The sequence below is a fragment of the Procambarus clarkii genome, chromosome 3 (genome assembly GCF_040958095.1).
Source record: "Procambarus clarkii isolate CNS0578487 chromosome 3, FALCON_Pclarkii_2.0, whole genome shotgun sequence".
NCBI classification, from domain to species: Eukaryota; Metazoa; Arthropoda; class Malacostraca; order Decapoda; family Cambaridae; genus Procambarus; species Procambarus clarkii.
In genome coordinates this window covers 50,529,647-50,547,858 of record NC_091152.1, presented here as the reverse complement: position 1 = coordinate 50,547,858, position 18,212 = coordinate 50,529,647, and the positions used below count along the sequence as shown (strand labels likewise).

The following is an 18,212-nucleotide window of genomic DNA, read 5'->3' as shown; positions in this document are numbered from 1 at the left end:
TATATATATATATATATATATATATATATATATATATATATATATATATATATATGTATATATATATATATATATATATATATATATATATATATATATATATATATATATATATATATATATATATATATATTATTAAATATGACCGAAAAAGTAAGATTAATAATTCTAACACGAATTTTCTCAATCTTTCGTCCATTTCTTTTCAATGTTGGAGGTAAATCAAAAATCAATTCTCCAAAATTCATTTTTATTTCTAGTCTGACGCGACACGAGCGCATTTCGTAAAACTTATTACATTTTCAAAGACTTTAGTTCACAAATACACAACTGAATAGAACTTACGCATCTCCGATTTTATATCTACATTTGAGTGAGGTGGAAGGGGTGATGTGGCATTAACACAAGACAGAACAAGATGTGGCATTAATAGGGAATTAATTTCATCAACACAGACAGAACAAGAGTATTAATAGGGAATTAATTTCATCAACACAAGACAGAACACGAAACAATGGATATTGAATAGAAGTGTTTGTAGAAAGCCTATTGGTCCATATTTCTTGATGCTTCTATATTGGAGCGGAGTCTTGAGGTGGGTAGAATATAGTTGTGCAATAATTGGCTGTTGATTGCTGGTGTTGACTTCTTGATGTGTAGTGCCTCGCAAACGTCAAGCCGCCTGCTATCGCTGTATCTATCGATGATTTCTGTGTTGTTTACTAGGATTTCTCTGGCGATGGTTTGGTTGTGGGAAGAGGTTATATGTTCCTTAATGGAGCCCTGTTGCTTATGCATCGTTAAACGCCTAGAAAGAGATGTTGTTGTCTTGCCTATATACTGGGTTTTTTGGAGCTTACAGTCCCCAAGAGGGCATTTGAAGGCATAGACGACGTTAGTCTCTTTTAAAGCGTTCTGTTTTGTGTCTGGAGAGTTTCTCATGAGTAGGCTGGCCGTTTTTCTGGTTTTATAGTAAATCGTCAGTTGTATCCTCTGATTTTTGTCTGTTGGGATAACGTTTCTATTAACAATATCTTTCAGGACCCTTTCCTCCGTTTTATGAGCTGTGGAAAAGAAGTTCCTGTAAAATAGTCTAATAGGGGGTATAGGTGCTGTGTTAGTTGTCTCTTCAGAGGTTGCATGGCTTTTCACTTTCCTTCTTATGATGTCTTCGACGAAACCATTGGAGAAGCCGTTATTGACTAGGACCTACCTTACCCTACAGAGTTCTTCGTCGACTTGCTTCCATTCTGAGCTGTGGCTGAGAGCACGGTCGACATATGCGTTAACAACACTCCTCTTGTACCTGTCTGGGCAGTCGCTGTTGGCATTTAGGCACATTCCTATGTTTGTTTCCTCAGTGTAGACTGCAGTGTGGAAACCTCCGCCCTTTTCCATGACTGTTACATCTAGAAAGGGCAGCTTCCCATCCTTTTCCATCTCGTAAGTGAAACGCAGCACGGAACTCTGCTCAAATGCCTCCTTCAGCTCCTGCAGATGTCTGACATCAGGTACCTGTGTAAAAATGTCGTCAACATACCTGCAGTATATGGCCGGTTTCAAGTTCATGTCGACTAAGACTTTTTGCTCGATGGTACCCATGTAGAAGTTTGCAAACAGGACACCTAGGGGAGAACCCATGGCGACCCCATCTACTTGCTTATACATGTGCCCATCCGGGCTCAAGAAGGGTGCCTCTTTAGTACAAGCTTGGAGTAGTTTCCTCAGAATATTTTCTGGTATGTCAAGAGGAGTACAGGCTGGATCACGATACACTCTGTCGGCTATCATTCCGATTGTCTCGTCCACAGGTACGTTGGTAAACAGCGATTTTACGTCCAACGAGGCTCTTATCCCTGTGGCCCGTGTGCCCCGCAGTAAGTCAACAAATTCCTTTGGAGACTTCAGGCTGAAGGCGCAAGGAACATAAGGAGTCAGCAGGCCGTTGAGTCGCTTCGCCAGTCTGTACGTGGGTGTGGGTATCTGGCTAATGATTGGCCGAAGTGGGTTTCCAGGCTTGTGCGTTTTGACATTTCCATACGCATATCCAGGTTTATATTCCCCAATGATCTTTGGCAGGTGGAGTCAGGATTTCTTGGCGTTCACAGTTTCGATCAGTTTGTTGACCTTTGCTTTTAATTCGGCTGTAGTGTCCTTCGTTACCCTTTGGAACTTAGTTTGGTCAGAGAGTATGATGTTCATTTTCGCCAGATATTCGTCTTTTTTAAGAATGACATATATTGGCGACTTGTCACCTCTCCTGACAACTATCTCCTTGTTCTCACGAAGGCTTTTAGCTGCCGCTTTAAACTTGGGGGACAGTATGGTGCTTCTGTAGTTGCCTCGATTCTTTCCTCCTTCTGCAATAAGTTCTGCTTGTAAGGTATCTTTGGTAGTGACCTTCTTTTGTGTCTCGAGGTCGAATATGTCGTCCAACAGAATTTCCAACTCTACTTTCCGGGCCATCTCACTCGGTCTGGACATAACATGACAGTTTATGCCCAGATTTAGGAGAGTGACTTGGTCCTCAGTGAGGTTAATTCCTGCAAGGTTCAGGAAGCCATCTCTTGGTCGTGGAATTGCCATAGGTCCTCCATATAATGTTGTTAGTCTCTTGATAATCCTTGTTTCAGTGCTGAGGTGATGTTGGTCTGTGAGGATGTCGAGGTGTTGTTCAATGCGGGTACGGATACTATCGTCGATGTTGCTATTTCTCCACGCGTTTGTAGCGTGAAGTAGTTGCGTTTTGTTGTCTTTGATTTCATTCTCTGCCTTGTATATCTGATCACGAATCAGATCCTGGCGATATTTTATCGTGAAGGCTTGATTCCTTGCTGCTGGTTCGTGCGCTTTAATATTAGTATATTTTGGTAGCAGTCTTTCCTGTAGACATATATTATTAAATATGACCGAAAAAGTAAGATTAATAATTCTAATACGAATTTTCTCAATCTTTCGTACATTTCGTTTCACGGTTGGAGGTAAATCAAAAATCAATTCTCCAAAATTCATTTTTATTTCTAGTCTGACGCGACACGAGCGCGTTTCGTAAAACTTATTACATTTTCAAAGACTTTAATTCACAAATACACAACTGAATAGAACTTACGCATATCCGATTTTATATCTACATTTGAGTGAGGTGGAAGGGGTGATGTGGCATTAACACAAGACAGAACAAGATGTGGTATTAATAGGGTATTAATTTCATCAACACAAGACAGAACAAGAGTATTAATAGGGTATTAATTTCATCAACACAAGACAGAACACGAAACAATGGATATTGAATAGAAGTGTTTGTAGAAAGCCTATTGGTCCATATTTCTTGATGCTTCTATATTGGAGCGGAGTCTTGAGGTGGGTAGAATATAGTTGTGCAATAATTGGCTGTTGATTGCTGGTGTTGACTTCTTGATGTGTAGTGCCTCGCAAACGTCAAGCCGCCTGCTATCTCTGTATCTATCGATGATTTCTGTGTTGTTTACTAGGATTTCTCTGGCGATGGTTTGGTTGTTGGAAGAGATTATATGTTCCTTAATGGAGCCCTGTTGCTTATGCATCGTTAAACGCCTAGAAAGAGATGTTGTTGTCTTGCCTATATACTGGGTTTTTTGGTGCTTACAGTCCCCAAGAGGGCATTTAAATGCATAGACGACGTTAGTCTCTTTTAAAGCGTTCTGTTTTGTGTCTGGAGAGTTTCTCATGAGTAGGCTGGCCGTTTTTCTGGTTTTATAGTAAATCGTCAGTTGTATCCTCTGATTTTTGTCTGTAGGGATAACGTTTCTATTAACAATATCTTTCAGGACCCTTTCCTCCGTTTTATGAGCTGTGGAAAAGAAGTTCCTGTAAAATAGTCTAATAGGGGGTATAGGTGCTGTGTTAGTTGTCTCTTCAGAGGTTGCATGGCTTTTCACTTTCCTTCTTATGATGTCTTCGACGAAACCATTGGAGAAGCCGTTATTGACTAGGACCTGCCTTACCCTACTGCAGTAGGCTGAGAAGTGCGTTCTGGCTATTAGGTACGATATATATATATATATATATATATATATATATATATATATATATATATATATATATATATATATATATATATATATATATATATATTAGTATATTTTGGTAGAAGTCTTTCCTGTAGACATATATTATTAAATATGACCGAAAAAGTAAGATTAATAATTCTAACACGAATTTTCTCAATCTTTCGTACATTACGCTTCACTGTTGGAGGTAAATCAAAAATCACTTCTCCAAAATTCATTTTTATTTCTAGTCTGACGCGACACGGGCGCGTTTCGTAAAACTTATTACATTTTCAAAGACTTCACAAATACACAACTGATTAGAACTTACGTCTCTCTGATATTATATCTACATTTGAGTGAGGTGGGAAGGATGATGTGGCATTAACACAAGACAGAACAGGGGATATTAATAGGGTATTAAAAGTATCAACACAAGACAGAACAGAAACAATGGGTATTGAATAGAAGTGTTTGTAGAAAGCCTATTGGTCCATATTTCTTGATGCTTCTATATTGGAGCGGAGTCTTGAGGTGGGTAGAATATAGTTGTGCAATAATTGGCTGTTGATTGCTGGTGTTGACTTCTTGATGTGTAGTGCCTCGCAAACGTCAAGCCGCCTGCTATCGCTGTATCTATCGATGATTTCTGTGTTGTTTACTAGGATTTCTCTGGCGATGGTTTGGTTATGGGAAGAGATTATATGTTCCTTAATGGAGCCCTGTTGCTTATGCATCGTTAAACGCCTAGAAAGAGATGTTGTTGTCTTGCCTATATACTGGGTTTTTTGGAGCTTACAGTCCCCAAGTGGGCATTTGAAGGCATAGACGACGTTAGTCTCTTTTAAAGCGTTCTGTTTTGTGTCTGGAGAGTTTCTCATGAGTAGGCTGGCCGTTTTTCTGGTTTTATAGTAAATCGTCAGTTGTATCCTCTGATTTTTGTCTGTAGGGATAACGTTTCTATTAACAATATCTTTCAGGACCCTTTCCTCCGTTTTATGAGCTGTGGAAAAGAAGTTCCTGTAAAATAGTCTAATAGGGGGTATAGGTGTTGTGTTAGCTGTCTCTTCAGAGGTTGCATGGCTTTTCACTTTCCTTCTTATGATGTCTTCGATGAAACCATTGGAGAAGCCGTTATTGACTAGAACCTGCCTTACCCTACAGAGTTCTTCGTCGACTTGCTTCCATTCTGAGCTGTGGCTGAGAGCACGGTCGACGTATGCGTTAACAACACTCCTCTTGTACCTGTCGGGGAAGTCGCTGTTGGCATTTAGGCACATTCCTATGTTTGTTTCCTTAGTGTAGACTGCAGTGTGGAAACCTCCGCCCTTTTCCATGACTGTTACATCTAGAAAAGGCAGCTTCCCACCCTTTTCCGTCTCGTAAGTGAAACGCAGCACGGAACTCTGCTCAAATGCCTCCTTCAGCTCCTGCAGATGTCTGACATCAGGTACCTGTGTAAAAATGTCGTCAACATACCTGCAGTATATGGCCGGTTTCAAGTTCATGTCGACTAAGACTTTTTGCTCGATGGTACCCATGTAGAAGTTTGCAAACAGGACACCTAGGGGAGAACCCATGGCGACCCCATCTACTTGCTTATACATGTGCCCATCCGGGCTCAAGAAGGGTGCCTCTTTAGTACAAGCTTGGAGTAGTTTCCTCAGAATACTTTCTGGCATGTCAAGAGGAGTACAGGCTGGATCACGATACACTCTGTCGGCTATCATTCCGATTGCCATGCAACCTCTGAAGAGACAACTAACACAACACCTATACCCCCTATTAGACTATTTTACAGGAACTTCTTTTCCACAGCTCATAAAACGGAGGAAAGGGTCCTGAAAGATATTGTTAATAGAAACGTTATCCCTACAGACAAAAATCAGAGGATACAACTGACGATTTACTATAAAACCAGAAAAACGGCCAGCCTACTCATGAGAAACTCTCCAGACACAAAACAGAACGCTTTAAAAGAGACTAACGTCGTCTATGCCTTCAAATGCCCACTTGGGGACTGTAAGCTCCAAAAAACCCAGTATATAGGCAAGACAACAACATCTCTTTCTAGGCGTTTAACGATGCATAAGCAACAGGGCTCCATTAAGGAACATATAATCTCTTCCCATAACCAAACCATCGCCAGAGAAATCCTAGTAAACAACACAGAAATCATCGATAGATACTGCGATAGCAGGCGGCTTGACGTTTGCGAGGCACTACACATCAAGAAGTCAACACCAGCAATCAACAGCCAATTATTGCACAACTATATTCTACCCACCTCAAGACTGCGCTCCAATATAGAAGCATCAAGAAATATGGACCAATAGGCTTTCTACAAACACTTCTATTCAATACCCATTGTTTCTGTTCTGTCTTGTGTTGATACTTTTAATACCCTATTAATATCCCCTGTTCTGTCTTGTGTTAATGCCACATCATCCTTCCCACCTCACTCAAATGTAGATATAATATCAGAGAGACGTAAGTTCTAATCAGTTGTGTATTTGTGAAGTCTTTGAAAATGTAATAAGTTTTACGAAACGCGCCCGTGTCGCGTCAGACTAGAAATAAAAATGAATTTTGGAGAAGTGATTTTTGATTTACCACCAACAGTGAAGCGTAATGTACGAAAGATTGAGAAAATTCGTGTTAGAATTATTAATCTTACTTTTTCGGTCATATTTAATAATATATGTCTACAGGAAAGACTGCTACCAAAATATACTAATATATATATATATATATATATATATATATATATATATATATATATATATATATATATATACATATATATGTACCACCTCAGGCTAGATGAAGGGGACCCTTAGCCTCGGAGGAAACGACACATAACGCTGTTTGTTTAGGTCGTCTCCAATACAGTTTCTGTGTGCTTGTCTCCTACCACCCCCATACAATATTTATATTGTATTGCATTCTTGTATACATATGTATAACGGCTGGCCGACGTCTTTGAAAGCCTCCCTCAACTCCCCCGCCCCATCCCCCCCTTGAGTACCGACTCGCGCCAGTGTTACCATGTCTTTCCAATATGAATTCTTTGTGAACATATTTTAATATCATGATAAAATCTGTAATGTACTTAATTATTGATATGTATTATTATGTAAGGTTGTGTATTATAATATATATTTAGTTATATATTGACTTAGAAGTTGTTGGTCGAATTATGCCTGAATATGAGCTAGAGATATTTGAAAGTTGAGGGTCAGTTGACTCATAGAGGTTGGGTCGTGTCGTACCCTGGGGAGCTTGGCTGAAGGCGCACTACTCTTTGATCATCTCAGGCGAGCTCATCTATGGCGTTATGGTCAGGGGATTGTGACCTTATTTGTGTTATTTGACTGTTAAGATGTTAGTCATGTTGATGTAATGTATTGCCATGGATCATTTCTACTGTTGTGAATCTTATATCAGGAGGTAGGTTTTTTATGTCTTAGTGAGGTGATATTCTGAGGAAGTTAAGTAATGTCAAGTGCTGTATATGATATTGTTTCCTCATACCTCACTTGTTATTGGTTGTGACACCACCACCTTGTATTGGCTTTAGCAGCATAATAGGCGCTAATGGCCCACTGCGACAGGATAGAGCCTGGTGTCAGCTAGTGTTGAGTGTATGCAGTTTCCAGACTTGTTTTGTTGATCATGCCCAGTTGTTGAGAAGCTGGATAAAGTAATAGTGTGTGAGTTGGTAGATAGTTTTATTTTTTAATGTTATGTGGATTTATATTAATGCCCAGAAAACTGGAAGATTTTTTGCTAGCCTTTCACTCCCCTAGAATATTGATTGATATATGGCCAGGCTATGTTTTCAGTGATGCTGCGCTCCCTCTTAACATATAAATGGGGGCACTGACCGTAGGCTCATAACAGTCCTCTTGTTCGTGAAACTGCTGGTTTCAGGAATTCCTCTTTGTTAATTTGATAGATTCCTGTTTGTATTTAGTAAGTTGTGATCATATCAACTATTTTTCTTCTATTTTGGAATGTCTAACGCCTTGTGTGTGTGTGTGTGTGTGTGTGTGTGTGTGTGTGTGTGTGAGTGAGTGTGTGTGTGTGTGTGTGTGTGTGTGTGTGTGTGTGTGTGAGTGAGTGTGTGTGTGTGTGTGTGTGTGTGTGTGTGTGTGTGTGTGAGTGAGTGTGTGTGTGTGTGTGTGTGTGTGTGTGTGTGTGTGTGTGTGTGTGTATGTGTGTGTGTGTGTGTGTGTGTGTGTGTGTGTGTGTGTGTGTGTATTCACCTAGTTGTACTTGCGGGGGTGGAGCTCTGCTCTTTCGGCCTGCCTCTCAACTATCAATCAACTCTTTTTTTCCACACATACAAACACATATCCCCAGAAAACAGGCCGTGACAGCTGTCTATCTCGCAGGTACCTATTTACTGCTAGGTAACAGGAAAATCAGGGTGAAAGAAACTCTTCCCAATTTTTTTTCCGCCTCCACAGGGGATCGAACCCGGAACCCCAGGACAATGAATCCGAAGTGCTGCCCACTCAGCTGTCAGGCCCCCAGGCATACATCAACCCCCAAATGCCATGTGTGTGTGTGTGTGCGTGCGTATATGCGTGTCTCATAACTCACAAACATATGCCACAGTCTTAACAAGCCAGGTGTTATCCTCACAATGAGCGAGGCCACCAACCAGAGTGAGATACTGACCCTTGACAATGAGGAGGACAGGCCTGGTGATCTTGGGGTCAGAGTTGACCTGACACTCGTACCAGCCACCGTCCCCTGGCTGGGCGTACTTGATGTGTAGCGTCCACTCGTCCGTGTTCCCCGGGTGGAGCACCTGCCACACAACCTTACCATTATTATATATAACAATATTATCACAGGTAATAATGTGTAGCGTCCACTGGTCCGTGTTCCCCGGGTGCAGCACCTGCCACACAACCTTACCATTATTATATATAACAATATTATCACAGGTAATAATGTGTAGCGTCCACTGGTCCGTGTTCCCCGGGTGCAGCACCTGCCACACAACCTTACCATTATTATATATAACAATATTATCACAGGTAATAATGTGTAGCGTCCACTGGTCCGTGTTCCCCGGGTGCAGCACCTGCCACACAACCTTACCATTATTATATATAACAATATTATCACAGGTAATAATGTGTAGCGTCCACTCGTCCGTGTTCCCCGGGTGCAGCACCTGCCACACAACCTTACCATTATTATATATAACAATATTATCACAGGTAATAATGTGTAGCGTCCACTGGTCCGTGTTCCCCGGGTGCAGCACCTGCCACACAACCTTACCATTATTATATATAACAATATTATCACAGGTAATAATGTGAAGATCCACTAGGGCTGTGAGGTGGGCGCGAACCTGCGACCTTGGCATTGTCAAGTCGCATACTCTACCACTGGACCCCCCAAAACTTATCATTGATATATATCACGTTAATGTAATTACTGTGTATAAAAATTATTATTAATATTAAATCATACATATAATAATAATAGTTATAGGAAGAATGATAATATTACACCCATGATTCCGGTACATTACTCCGCTGAATACTTCAGCGTTCATGTTGCCGTTCGCGAAGCCGGATCACAGCCTCGGCGCTCTAGAACGCCACATGTGTGTGATGTATGGCGGAGGAAGATCTTGTACCCCTGAAAGACGGCTTGTAATGGCTTACTGTGTCCTCCTCATAATTACCTTCCTCACCTTGCAGCCTTCTTGCACGCTTACACTCATCACCAAACTTATGAGAACACGTGAGTGTGTGAGGAAGTGGTGAGAGTGTGAGGAAGTGGTGAGTGTGTGTGAGGACCGCGGACAACAGTTATGTTGGCCAAACACCTTTAACTTTTAACCTCTTAGACCTTTAACACGCGGCTAGAGAACAATTCTAGAAATTTCGACCTGAATCGAGAGGAAGAAAGAAGCAGGTATATAAAGAGTCCCACCACCTGCCACAGTCAGTATAAGTGTAGACGTGGACCAGTACACATGCTGCTCCTCCACGTCATATATAATACCTATTTATAATGTCTGTGAAACCTTTGTGAAGTTTCAACAAATTGTAAGAAAGGAAAATATGAAGAAAAAAGCGGAAATGTTGAGCCAGAGTGGGAGGAAGAGTTTATCCTGACCCCTTCCCAGAGGCATATAGCTGCAGTGCTGCAGTCGTGTGGTGGTGGTTCCCGAGGAAGAAGGGTACACAGTGCGTGCGTGTGTGTACTCACCTATTTGTGCTTGCGGGGGTTGAGCTTTGGCTCTTTGGTCCTGCCTCTCAACTGTCAATCAACTGGTGTACAGGTTCCTGAGCATACTGGGCTCTATCATATCTACATTTGAAACTGTGTATGGAGTCAGCCTCCACCACATCACTGCCTAATGCATTCTATCCGTTAACTACTCTGACACTGAAAAAGTTCCTTCTAATGTCCCTGTGGCTCATGTGGGTACTCAGTTTCCACCTGTGTTCCCTGGTTCGCGTACCACCAGTGTTGAGTAGTTCATCCTTGTTTACCCGGTCGATTCCCCTGAGAATTTTGTAGGTTGTGATCATGTCTTCCCTTACTCTTCTGTCCTCCTGGGTCGTAAGGTGCATTTCCCGCAGCCTTTCCTCGTAACTCATGCCTCTTAGTTCTGGGACTAGTCTAGTGGCATACCTTTGGACTTTTTCCAGCTTCGTCTTGTGCTTGACAAGGTACGGGCTCCATGCTGGGGCCGCATGCTCCAGGATTGGTCTTACATATGTGGTGTACAAGATTCTGAATGATTCCTTACACAGGTTTCTGAACGCTGTTCTGATGTTAGCCAGCCTCGCATATGCCGCAGACGTTATTCTTTTTATGTGGGCTTCAGGAGACAGGTTTGGTGTGATATCAACTCCTAGATCTTTCTCTCTGTCCGTTTCATTAAGTACTTCATTTCCTATTCTGTATCCTGAGTCTGGCCTCCTGTTTCCACTGCCTAGTTTCAATACTTTGCATTTACTCGGGTTGAACTTCAACAGTCATTTGTTGGACCATTCACTCAGTCTATCTAGGTTATCTTGTAGCCTCCTACTATCATCCTCTGTTTCAAACCTCCTCATAATTTTTGCATCATCAGCAAACATTGAGAGAAACGATTCTATACCCTCTGGGAGATCATTTACATATATCAGAAACAGTATAGGTTCAAGGACTGACCCCTGCGGGACTCCACTTGTAACGTCTCGCCAATCTGAGACCTCACTCCTCACACTGACTCGTTGTCTCCTGTTGCTTAGGTACTCTTTTATCCAATGGAGTACCTTCCCTTTCACTCCAGCCTGCATCTCCAGCTTTTTCAATAGCCTCTTGTGTGGCACTGTATCAAAGGCTTTCTGAAAATCCAAAAATATGCAGTCTGCCCACCCTTCTCTTTCTTGCCTGATTTTTGTTGCCTGGTTGTAGAATTCAAGTAACCCCGTGAGGCAGGACTTGCCATCCCTGAACCCATGTTGATGCTGTGTTACAAAGTTCTTTCGCTCCAGATGCTCCACTAGCTTTCTTCGCACAATCTTCTCCATCAGCTTGCATGGTATGCAGGTTAGGGACACTGGCCTGTAGTTCAGTGCCACCTGTCTATCCCCTTTCTTGTATATCGGGACTACGTTAGCCGCTTTCCAAATTTCTGGCAGTTCCCCTGTTGCCAGTGATTTGTTATACACTATGGAGAGTGGCAGGCACAGATCTTCTGCTCCTTCCTTTTGTATCCAAGGGGAGATTCCATCTGGGCCTATAGCTTTTGTCACATCCAACTCTAGTAAACACTTCCTTACTTCCCCGCTTGTAATCTCAAACTCTTCCAATGGTTCCTGGTTAGCTATTCCCACTTTTATCTCTGGGATTTCTCCTTGCTCTAAGATGAAGACCTCCTGGAATTTCTTATTCAGTTCCTCACACACTTCCTTGTCGTTTGTAGTGAATCCTTCTTCCCCTATCCTTAATTTCATAACCTGTTCCTTTACTGTTGTTTTTCTCCTGATGTGGCTATGCAGCAATTTAGGCTGAGTCTTTGCCTTGCTTGCGATGTCGTTTTCGTATTGTCTTTCTGCCTTTCTTCTCAACCTGACATTCTGATATCTTTCTCTGCTCTCAAGAGTCCTGTTATGCCTATAGTTTCTCCATGCCCTTTTACTTTGCTGCTTAGTTAGCCTACATCTCTGATTAAACCCAGTGTGTGTTCGTGTGTGTGTGTGTGTGTATGTGTGTGTACTCACCTAATTGTACTCACCTATTTGTGCTTGCGGGGGTTGAGCTCTGGCTCTTTGGTCCCGCCTCTCAACCGTCAATCAACTGGTGTACAGATTCCTGAGCCTATTGGGCTCTATCATATCTACATTTGAAACTGTGTATGGAGTCAGCCTCCACCACATCACTTCCTAATGCATTCCATTTACTAACTACTCTGACACTGAAAAAGTTCTTTCTAACGTCTCTGTGGCTCATTTGGGTACTCAGCTTCCACCTGTGTCCCCTTGTTCGCGTCCCACCAGTGTTGAATAGTTCATCCTTGTTTACCCGGTCGATTCCCCTGAGGATTTTGTAGGTTGTGATCATGTCCCCCCTTACTGTTCTGTGTGTGTGTGTGTGTGTGTGTGTGTGTGTGTGTGTGTGTGTGTGTGTGTGTGTGTGTGTGTGTGTGTGTGTGTGTGTGTGTGTGTACTCACCTAGTTGTGCTTGCGGGGGTTGAGCTCTGGCTCTTTGGTCCCGCCTCTCAACTGTCAATCAACAGGTGTACAGGTTCCTGAGCCTATTGGGCTCTATCATATCTACACTTGAAACTGTGTATGGAGTCAGCCTCCACCACATCACTTCCTAATTCATTCCATTTGTCAACCACTCTGACACTAAAAAAGTTCTTTCTAATATATCTGTGGCTCATTTGGGCACTCAGTTTCCACTTGCGTCCCCTAGTGCGTGTGCCCCTTGTGTTAAACAGCCTGTCTTTATCAACCCTGTCGATTCCCTTGAGGATCTTGAATGTGGTGATCATGTCCCCCTAACTCTTCTGTCTTCCAACGAAGTGAGGTTTAATTCCCGTAGTCTCTCCTCGTAGCACATACCTCTCAGCTCGGGTACTAGTCTGGTGGCAAACCTTTGAACCTTTTCCATTTTAGTCTTATGCTTGACTAGATATGGACTCCATGCTGGTGCCGCATACTCCAGGATTGGTCTGACGTATGTGGTATATAATGCTCTGAAAGATTCCTTACACAAGTTTCTAAAGGCCGTTCTTATGTTAGCCAACCTGGCATATGCTGCTGCTGTTATCCTCTTGATATGAGCTTCAGGGGACAGGTCTGGCGTGATATCAACCCCCCAGGTCTTTCTCTCTCTGGGACTCTTGAAGTATTTCATTTCCCAAGTGATACCTTGTATCTGATCTCTTGCTTCCTACCCCTATCTTCATTACATTACATTTGCTTGGATTAAACTCTAACAGCCATTTGTTCGACCATTCCTGCAGCTTGTCCAGGTCTTCTTGAAGCCTCAAGCTGTCCTCCTCTGTCTTAATCCTTCTCATAATTTTGGCGTCGTCAGCAAACATTGAGAGGAATGAGTCTATACCCTCTGGGAGATCATTTACGTATATCAGAAACAGGATAGGTCCAAGTACAGAGCCCTGTGGGACTCCACTGGTGACTTCACGCCAGGCTGAGGTCTCACCCCTCACTGTAACTCTCTGCTTCCTATTGTTTAGGTACTCCCTTATCCACTGGAGCGCCCTACCAGTTACGCCTGCCTGTTTCTCCAGCTTATGCATCAACCTTTTATGGGGTACTGTGTCAAAGGCTTTCTGACAGTCCAAAAAAATGCAGTCCGCCCACCTTTCTCTTTCTTGTTTAATCTTTGTCATGTGATCGTAGAATTCTATCAATCCTGTAAGGCAAGATTTACCCTCCCTGAACGCATGTTGATGGGTTGTCACGAAGTCTCTTCTCTCCAGATGTGTTACTAGGTTTTTTCTCACAATCTTCTCCATCACCTTGCATGGTATACAAGTTAAGGACACTGGCCTGTAGTTCAGTGCCTCTTGTCAGTCACCCTTTTTGTATATTGGTACTACATTAGCAGTCTTCCATATTTCTGGTAGGTCCCCCGTTTCCAGTGACCTACTATACACTATGGAGAGTGGTAGGCAAAGTGCTCTTGCACACACTTTCAATACCCATGGCGAGATTCCATCCGGCCCAACAGCATTTCTCACATCCAGCTCCAATAGGTGCTTCTTGACCTCATCTCTTGTAATTTCGAACCTTTCCAAGGTCACCTGGTTTGCTGCCACCTCTTCTAGCGCCGCGACATCTCCCTGTTCTATTGTAAAGACCTCCTGGAACCTTTTGTTGAGTTCTTCACACATCTCTTTGTCATTCTCTGTGTACCTGTCCTCGCCCACCCTAAGTTTCATCACCTGTTCCTTCACTGTTGTCTTCCTCCTGATGTGACTGTGTAGTAGCTTTGGTTCGGTCTTGGCTTTATTAGCTATATCATTTTCATACCTTTTCTCAGCTGCTCTTCTCACACTAACATACTCGTTCCTGGTTCTCTGGTATCTCTCTCTACTTTCTGGTGTTCTGTTATTACGGAAGTTCCTCCATGCCCTTTTGTTCAGCTCCTTTGCTTTCATACATTCCCTATTAAACCACGGATTCTTCCTTTGCTTCTCTGTTTTTTCCTGTTGGGCTGGGACAAACCTGCTTACAGCCTCCTGACATTTTTGGGTGACATAGTCCATCATGTCTTGTACGGACTTGGTTCCGAGTTCTGTGTCCCAATGTATATCCCATAGGAATTTATTCATTTCCTCATAGTTTCCTTAAATTAAATTTCCCATAGTGTTGTGTGTGTGTGTGTGTGTGTGTGTGTGTGTGTGTGTGTGTGTGTGTGTGTGTGTGTGTGCGTGTGTGTGTGTGCGTGTGTGTGTGTGTGTGTGTGTGTGTGTGTGTGTGTGTGTGTGTGTGTGTGTGTGTGTGTGTGTGTGTGTGTGTGTGCGTGCGTGCGTGCGTGTGTGTGTGTGTTCAGCAGCACACCATTAAGGGGTCCACTATGCCTCCCTCGGCTCCCTTCACCAATCGATTCAGATCTAATTATTAGTGTCGGAAGCGGATGGGGAGAGAAGTCTTTTATAATTATCCTGGCAATTAATATTGTAGCAATTATTAGTATTAAGGTTTCCTTCCTAATTATGTGCGTTTAGGGATGGTTGGTGCAGCTCCACATATTTGAAGACCATCTTCATCAAATGGGTAATATTTATTTAATATGTACAACGTATATCTAATTAGTTCATCAAAGTATTAATCTATATTATGTGAATGTTTGTCTGTCTGTCTGTAAAACTGGAAGCCAGAGGGTTGAGGGCTGCCTCACTCAAACTGGCATAGGGAATGGTCAGGGGTATAGGTTGAATATAGGTCCCAAACAGGATACCCATCCAGGGATTAATATCCTGGTTGTAAAGCTCCATTACCTCCCAGTGAAGTCAATATAGTTCTGGGTTGGTTGGCTTCAGTACCATCATGGCTGAGTCGGTTAAGGCAGGTGTCTGGGATCCACCAGAACGCTGGTTCGGGTCCCCCCCCCCCCACTGCCTCACTCTGATCAAACAAAGTTATCAGTGTTTCAAACTTGGTCAAAGTTATCACTATTTCAAGCTTGGTCAAAGTTATCACTATTTTAAGCTTGGTCAAAGTTATCAGTATTTCAAGCTTGGTCAAAGTTATCAGTATTTCAAGCTTGGTCAAAGTTATCAGTATTTCAAGCTTGGTCAAAGTTATCAGTATTTCAAGCTTGGTCAAAGTTATCCCTATTTCAAGCTTGGTTAAAGTTATCACTATTTCAAGCTTGGTCAAAATTATGAGTATTTCAAGCTTGGTCAAAGTTATCAGTATTTCAAGCTTTGTCAAAGTTATCAGTATTTCAAGCTTGGTCAAAGTTATCAGTATTTCAAGCTTGGTCAAAGTTATCCCTATTTCAAGCTTGGTTAAAGTTATCACTATTTCAAGCTTGGTCAAAGTTATCAGTATTTCAAGCTTGGTCAAAGTTATCACTATTTCAAGCTTGGTCAAAGTTATCAGTATTTCAAGCTTGGTCAAAGTTATCAGTATTTCAAGCTTGGTCAAAGTTATCACTATTTCAAGCTTGGTCAAAGTTATAACTATTTCAAGCTTGGTCAAAGTTATCACTATTTCAAGCTTGGTCAAAGTTATCAGTATTTCAAGCTTGGTCAAAGTTATCAGTATTTCAAGCTTGGTTAAAGTTATCAGTATTTCAAGCTTGGTCAAAGTTATCATTATTTCAAGCTTGGTCAAAGTTATCAGTATTTCAAGCTTGGTCAAAGTTATCAGTATTTCAAGCTTGGTTAAAGTTATCAGTATTTCAAAATTGGTCAAAGTTATCAGTATTTCAAGCTTGGTTAAAGTTATCAGTATATCTGTGAAGTATGTGAAGCTGTCAGATGCCAAGGTTGCAACTATATTCATCTGTGGAATATTACGAAGCAGATGAGGATTAGTCTGGTTATTTTTTCCTTCAAGAGCCATAATTTTTAAGTCTACTGGAAACGATCTCTTGAGGTTATCTTGAGATGATTTCGGGTCTTTAGTGTCCCCGCGGCCCGGTCCTCGACCAGACCTCCACCCCCAGGAAGTAGCCCGTAGCAGCTGTCTAACTCCCAGGTACCAATATAGACTCCCCCTCTTGTCTGTGTTTCTGCTTTAAATGTTGCGTCAGGAGGTTTCTTTCTACACTCTCTACTAAGTTTGCTCTCCATGTCTCTTCTTCCTCTCTTGGATTGACTGATTCCCAGTCAACTTGCTCCATGGTTGAACTCTCCCATTATTAGTAAGTTTGTTCTCAATCTACGGGATAATTCAGTTACACTTTTGATATATATATATATATATATATATATATATAAATATATATATATATATATATATATATATATATATATATATATATATATATATATATATATATTAGTATATTTTGGTAGCATTCTTTCCTGTAGACATATATTATTAAATATGACCGAAAAAGTAAGATTAATAATTCTAACACGAATTTTCTCAATCTTTCGTACATTTCGTTTCACTGTTGGAGGTAAATCAAAAATCAATTCTCCAAAATTCATTTTTATTTCTAGTCTGACGCGACACGAGCGCGTTTCGTAAAACTTATTACATTTTCAAAGACTTTAGTTCACAAATACACAACTGAATAGAACTTACGCATCTCCGATTTTATATCTACATTCATATATCACGGTACACTCTGTCGGCTATCATCCCGATTGTCTCATCCACAGGTACGTTGGTAAACAGAGATTCGACGTCCAACGAGGCTCTTATCCCTGTGGCCCGTGTTCCCCGCAGCAAGTCAACAAATTTCTTTGGAGACTTCAGGCTGAAGGCGCAAGGGACATAAGGGGTCAGATCCCTTGCGCCTTGCGCCTTCCCTTGCGCCTTCAGCCTGAAGTCTCCAAAGGAATTTGTTGACTTGCTGCGGGGAACACGGGCCACTGGGATAAGAGCCTCGTTGGATGTAGAATCTCTGTTTACCAACGTACCTGTGGATGAGACAATCGGGATGAGAGCCGACAGAGTGTACCGTGATCCGGCCTGTATTCCTCTTGACATACCAGAAAACAGTCTAAGGAAACTACTCCAAGCTTTTACTAAAGAGGCACCCTTCTTGAGCCCGGATGGACACATGTATAAGCAAGTAGATGGGGTCGCCATGGGTTCTCCCCTAGGTGTCCTGTTTGCAAACTTCTACATGGGTACCATCGAGCAAAAACTCTTAGTCGACATGAACTTGAAACCGGCCATATACTAAAGGTATGTTGACGACATTTTTACACAGGTACCTGAAGTCAGACATCTGCAGGAGCTGAAGGAGGCATTTGAGTAGAGTTCCGTGCTGCGTTTCACTTACGAGATGGAAAAGGATGGGAAGCTGCCCTTTCTAGATGTAACAGTCATGGAAAAGAGCGGAGGTTTCCACACTGCAGTCTACACTAAGGAAACGAACATAGGAATGTGCCTAAATGCTAACAGCGACTGCCCAGACAGGTACAAGAGGAGTGTTGTTAACGCTTATGTCGACCGTGCCCTCAGCCACAGCTCAGAATGGAAGCAAGTCGAC

General features: G+C 42.1%; 1 protein-coding gene across 1 annotated transcript in view; it reads right to left on the bottom strand.

Annotated features, from left to right (window-relative positions):
* Positions 1-18,212, bottom strand: part of LOC138369033 (zwei Ig domain protein zig-8-like) — a 219,715-nt gene that overhangs the window by 36,880 nt on the left and 164,623 nt on the right. The window contains exon 4 of the mRNA XM_069331922.1: positions 8,715-8,847. Within this exon, the coding sequence (XP_069188023.1) occupies positions 8,715-8,847 (133 nt within the window). The remainder of the gene's footprint in view (positions 1-8,714; positions 8,848-18,212) is intronic.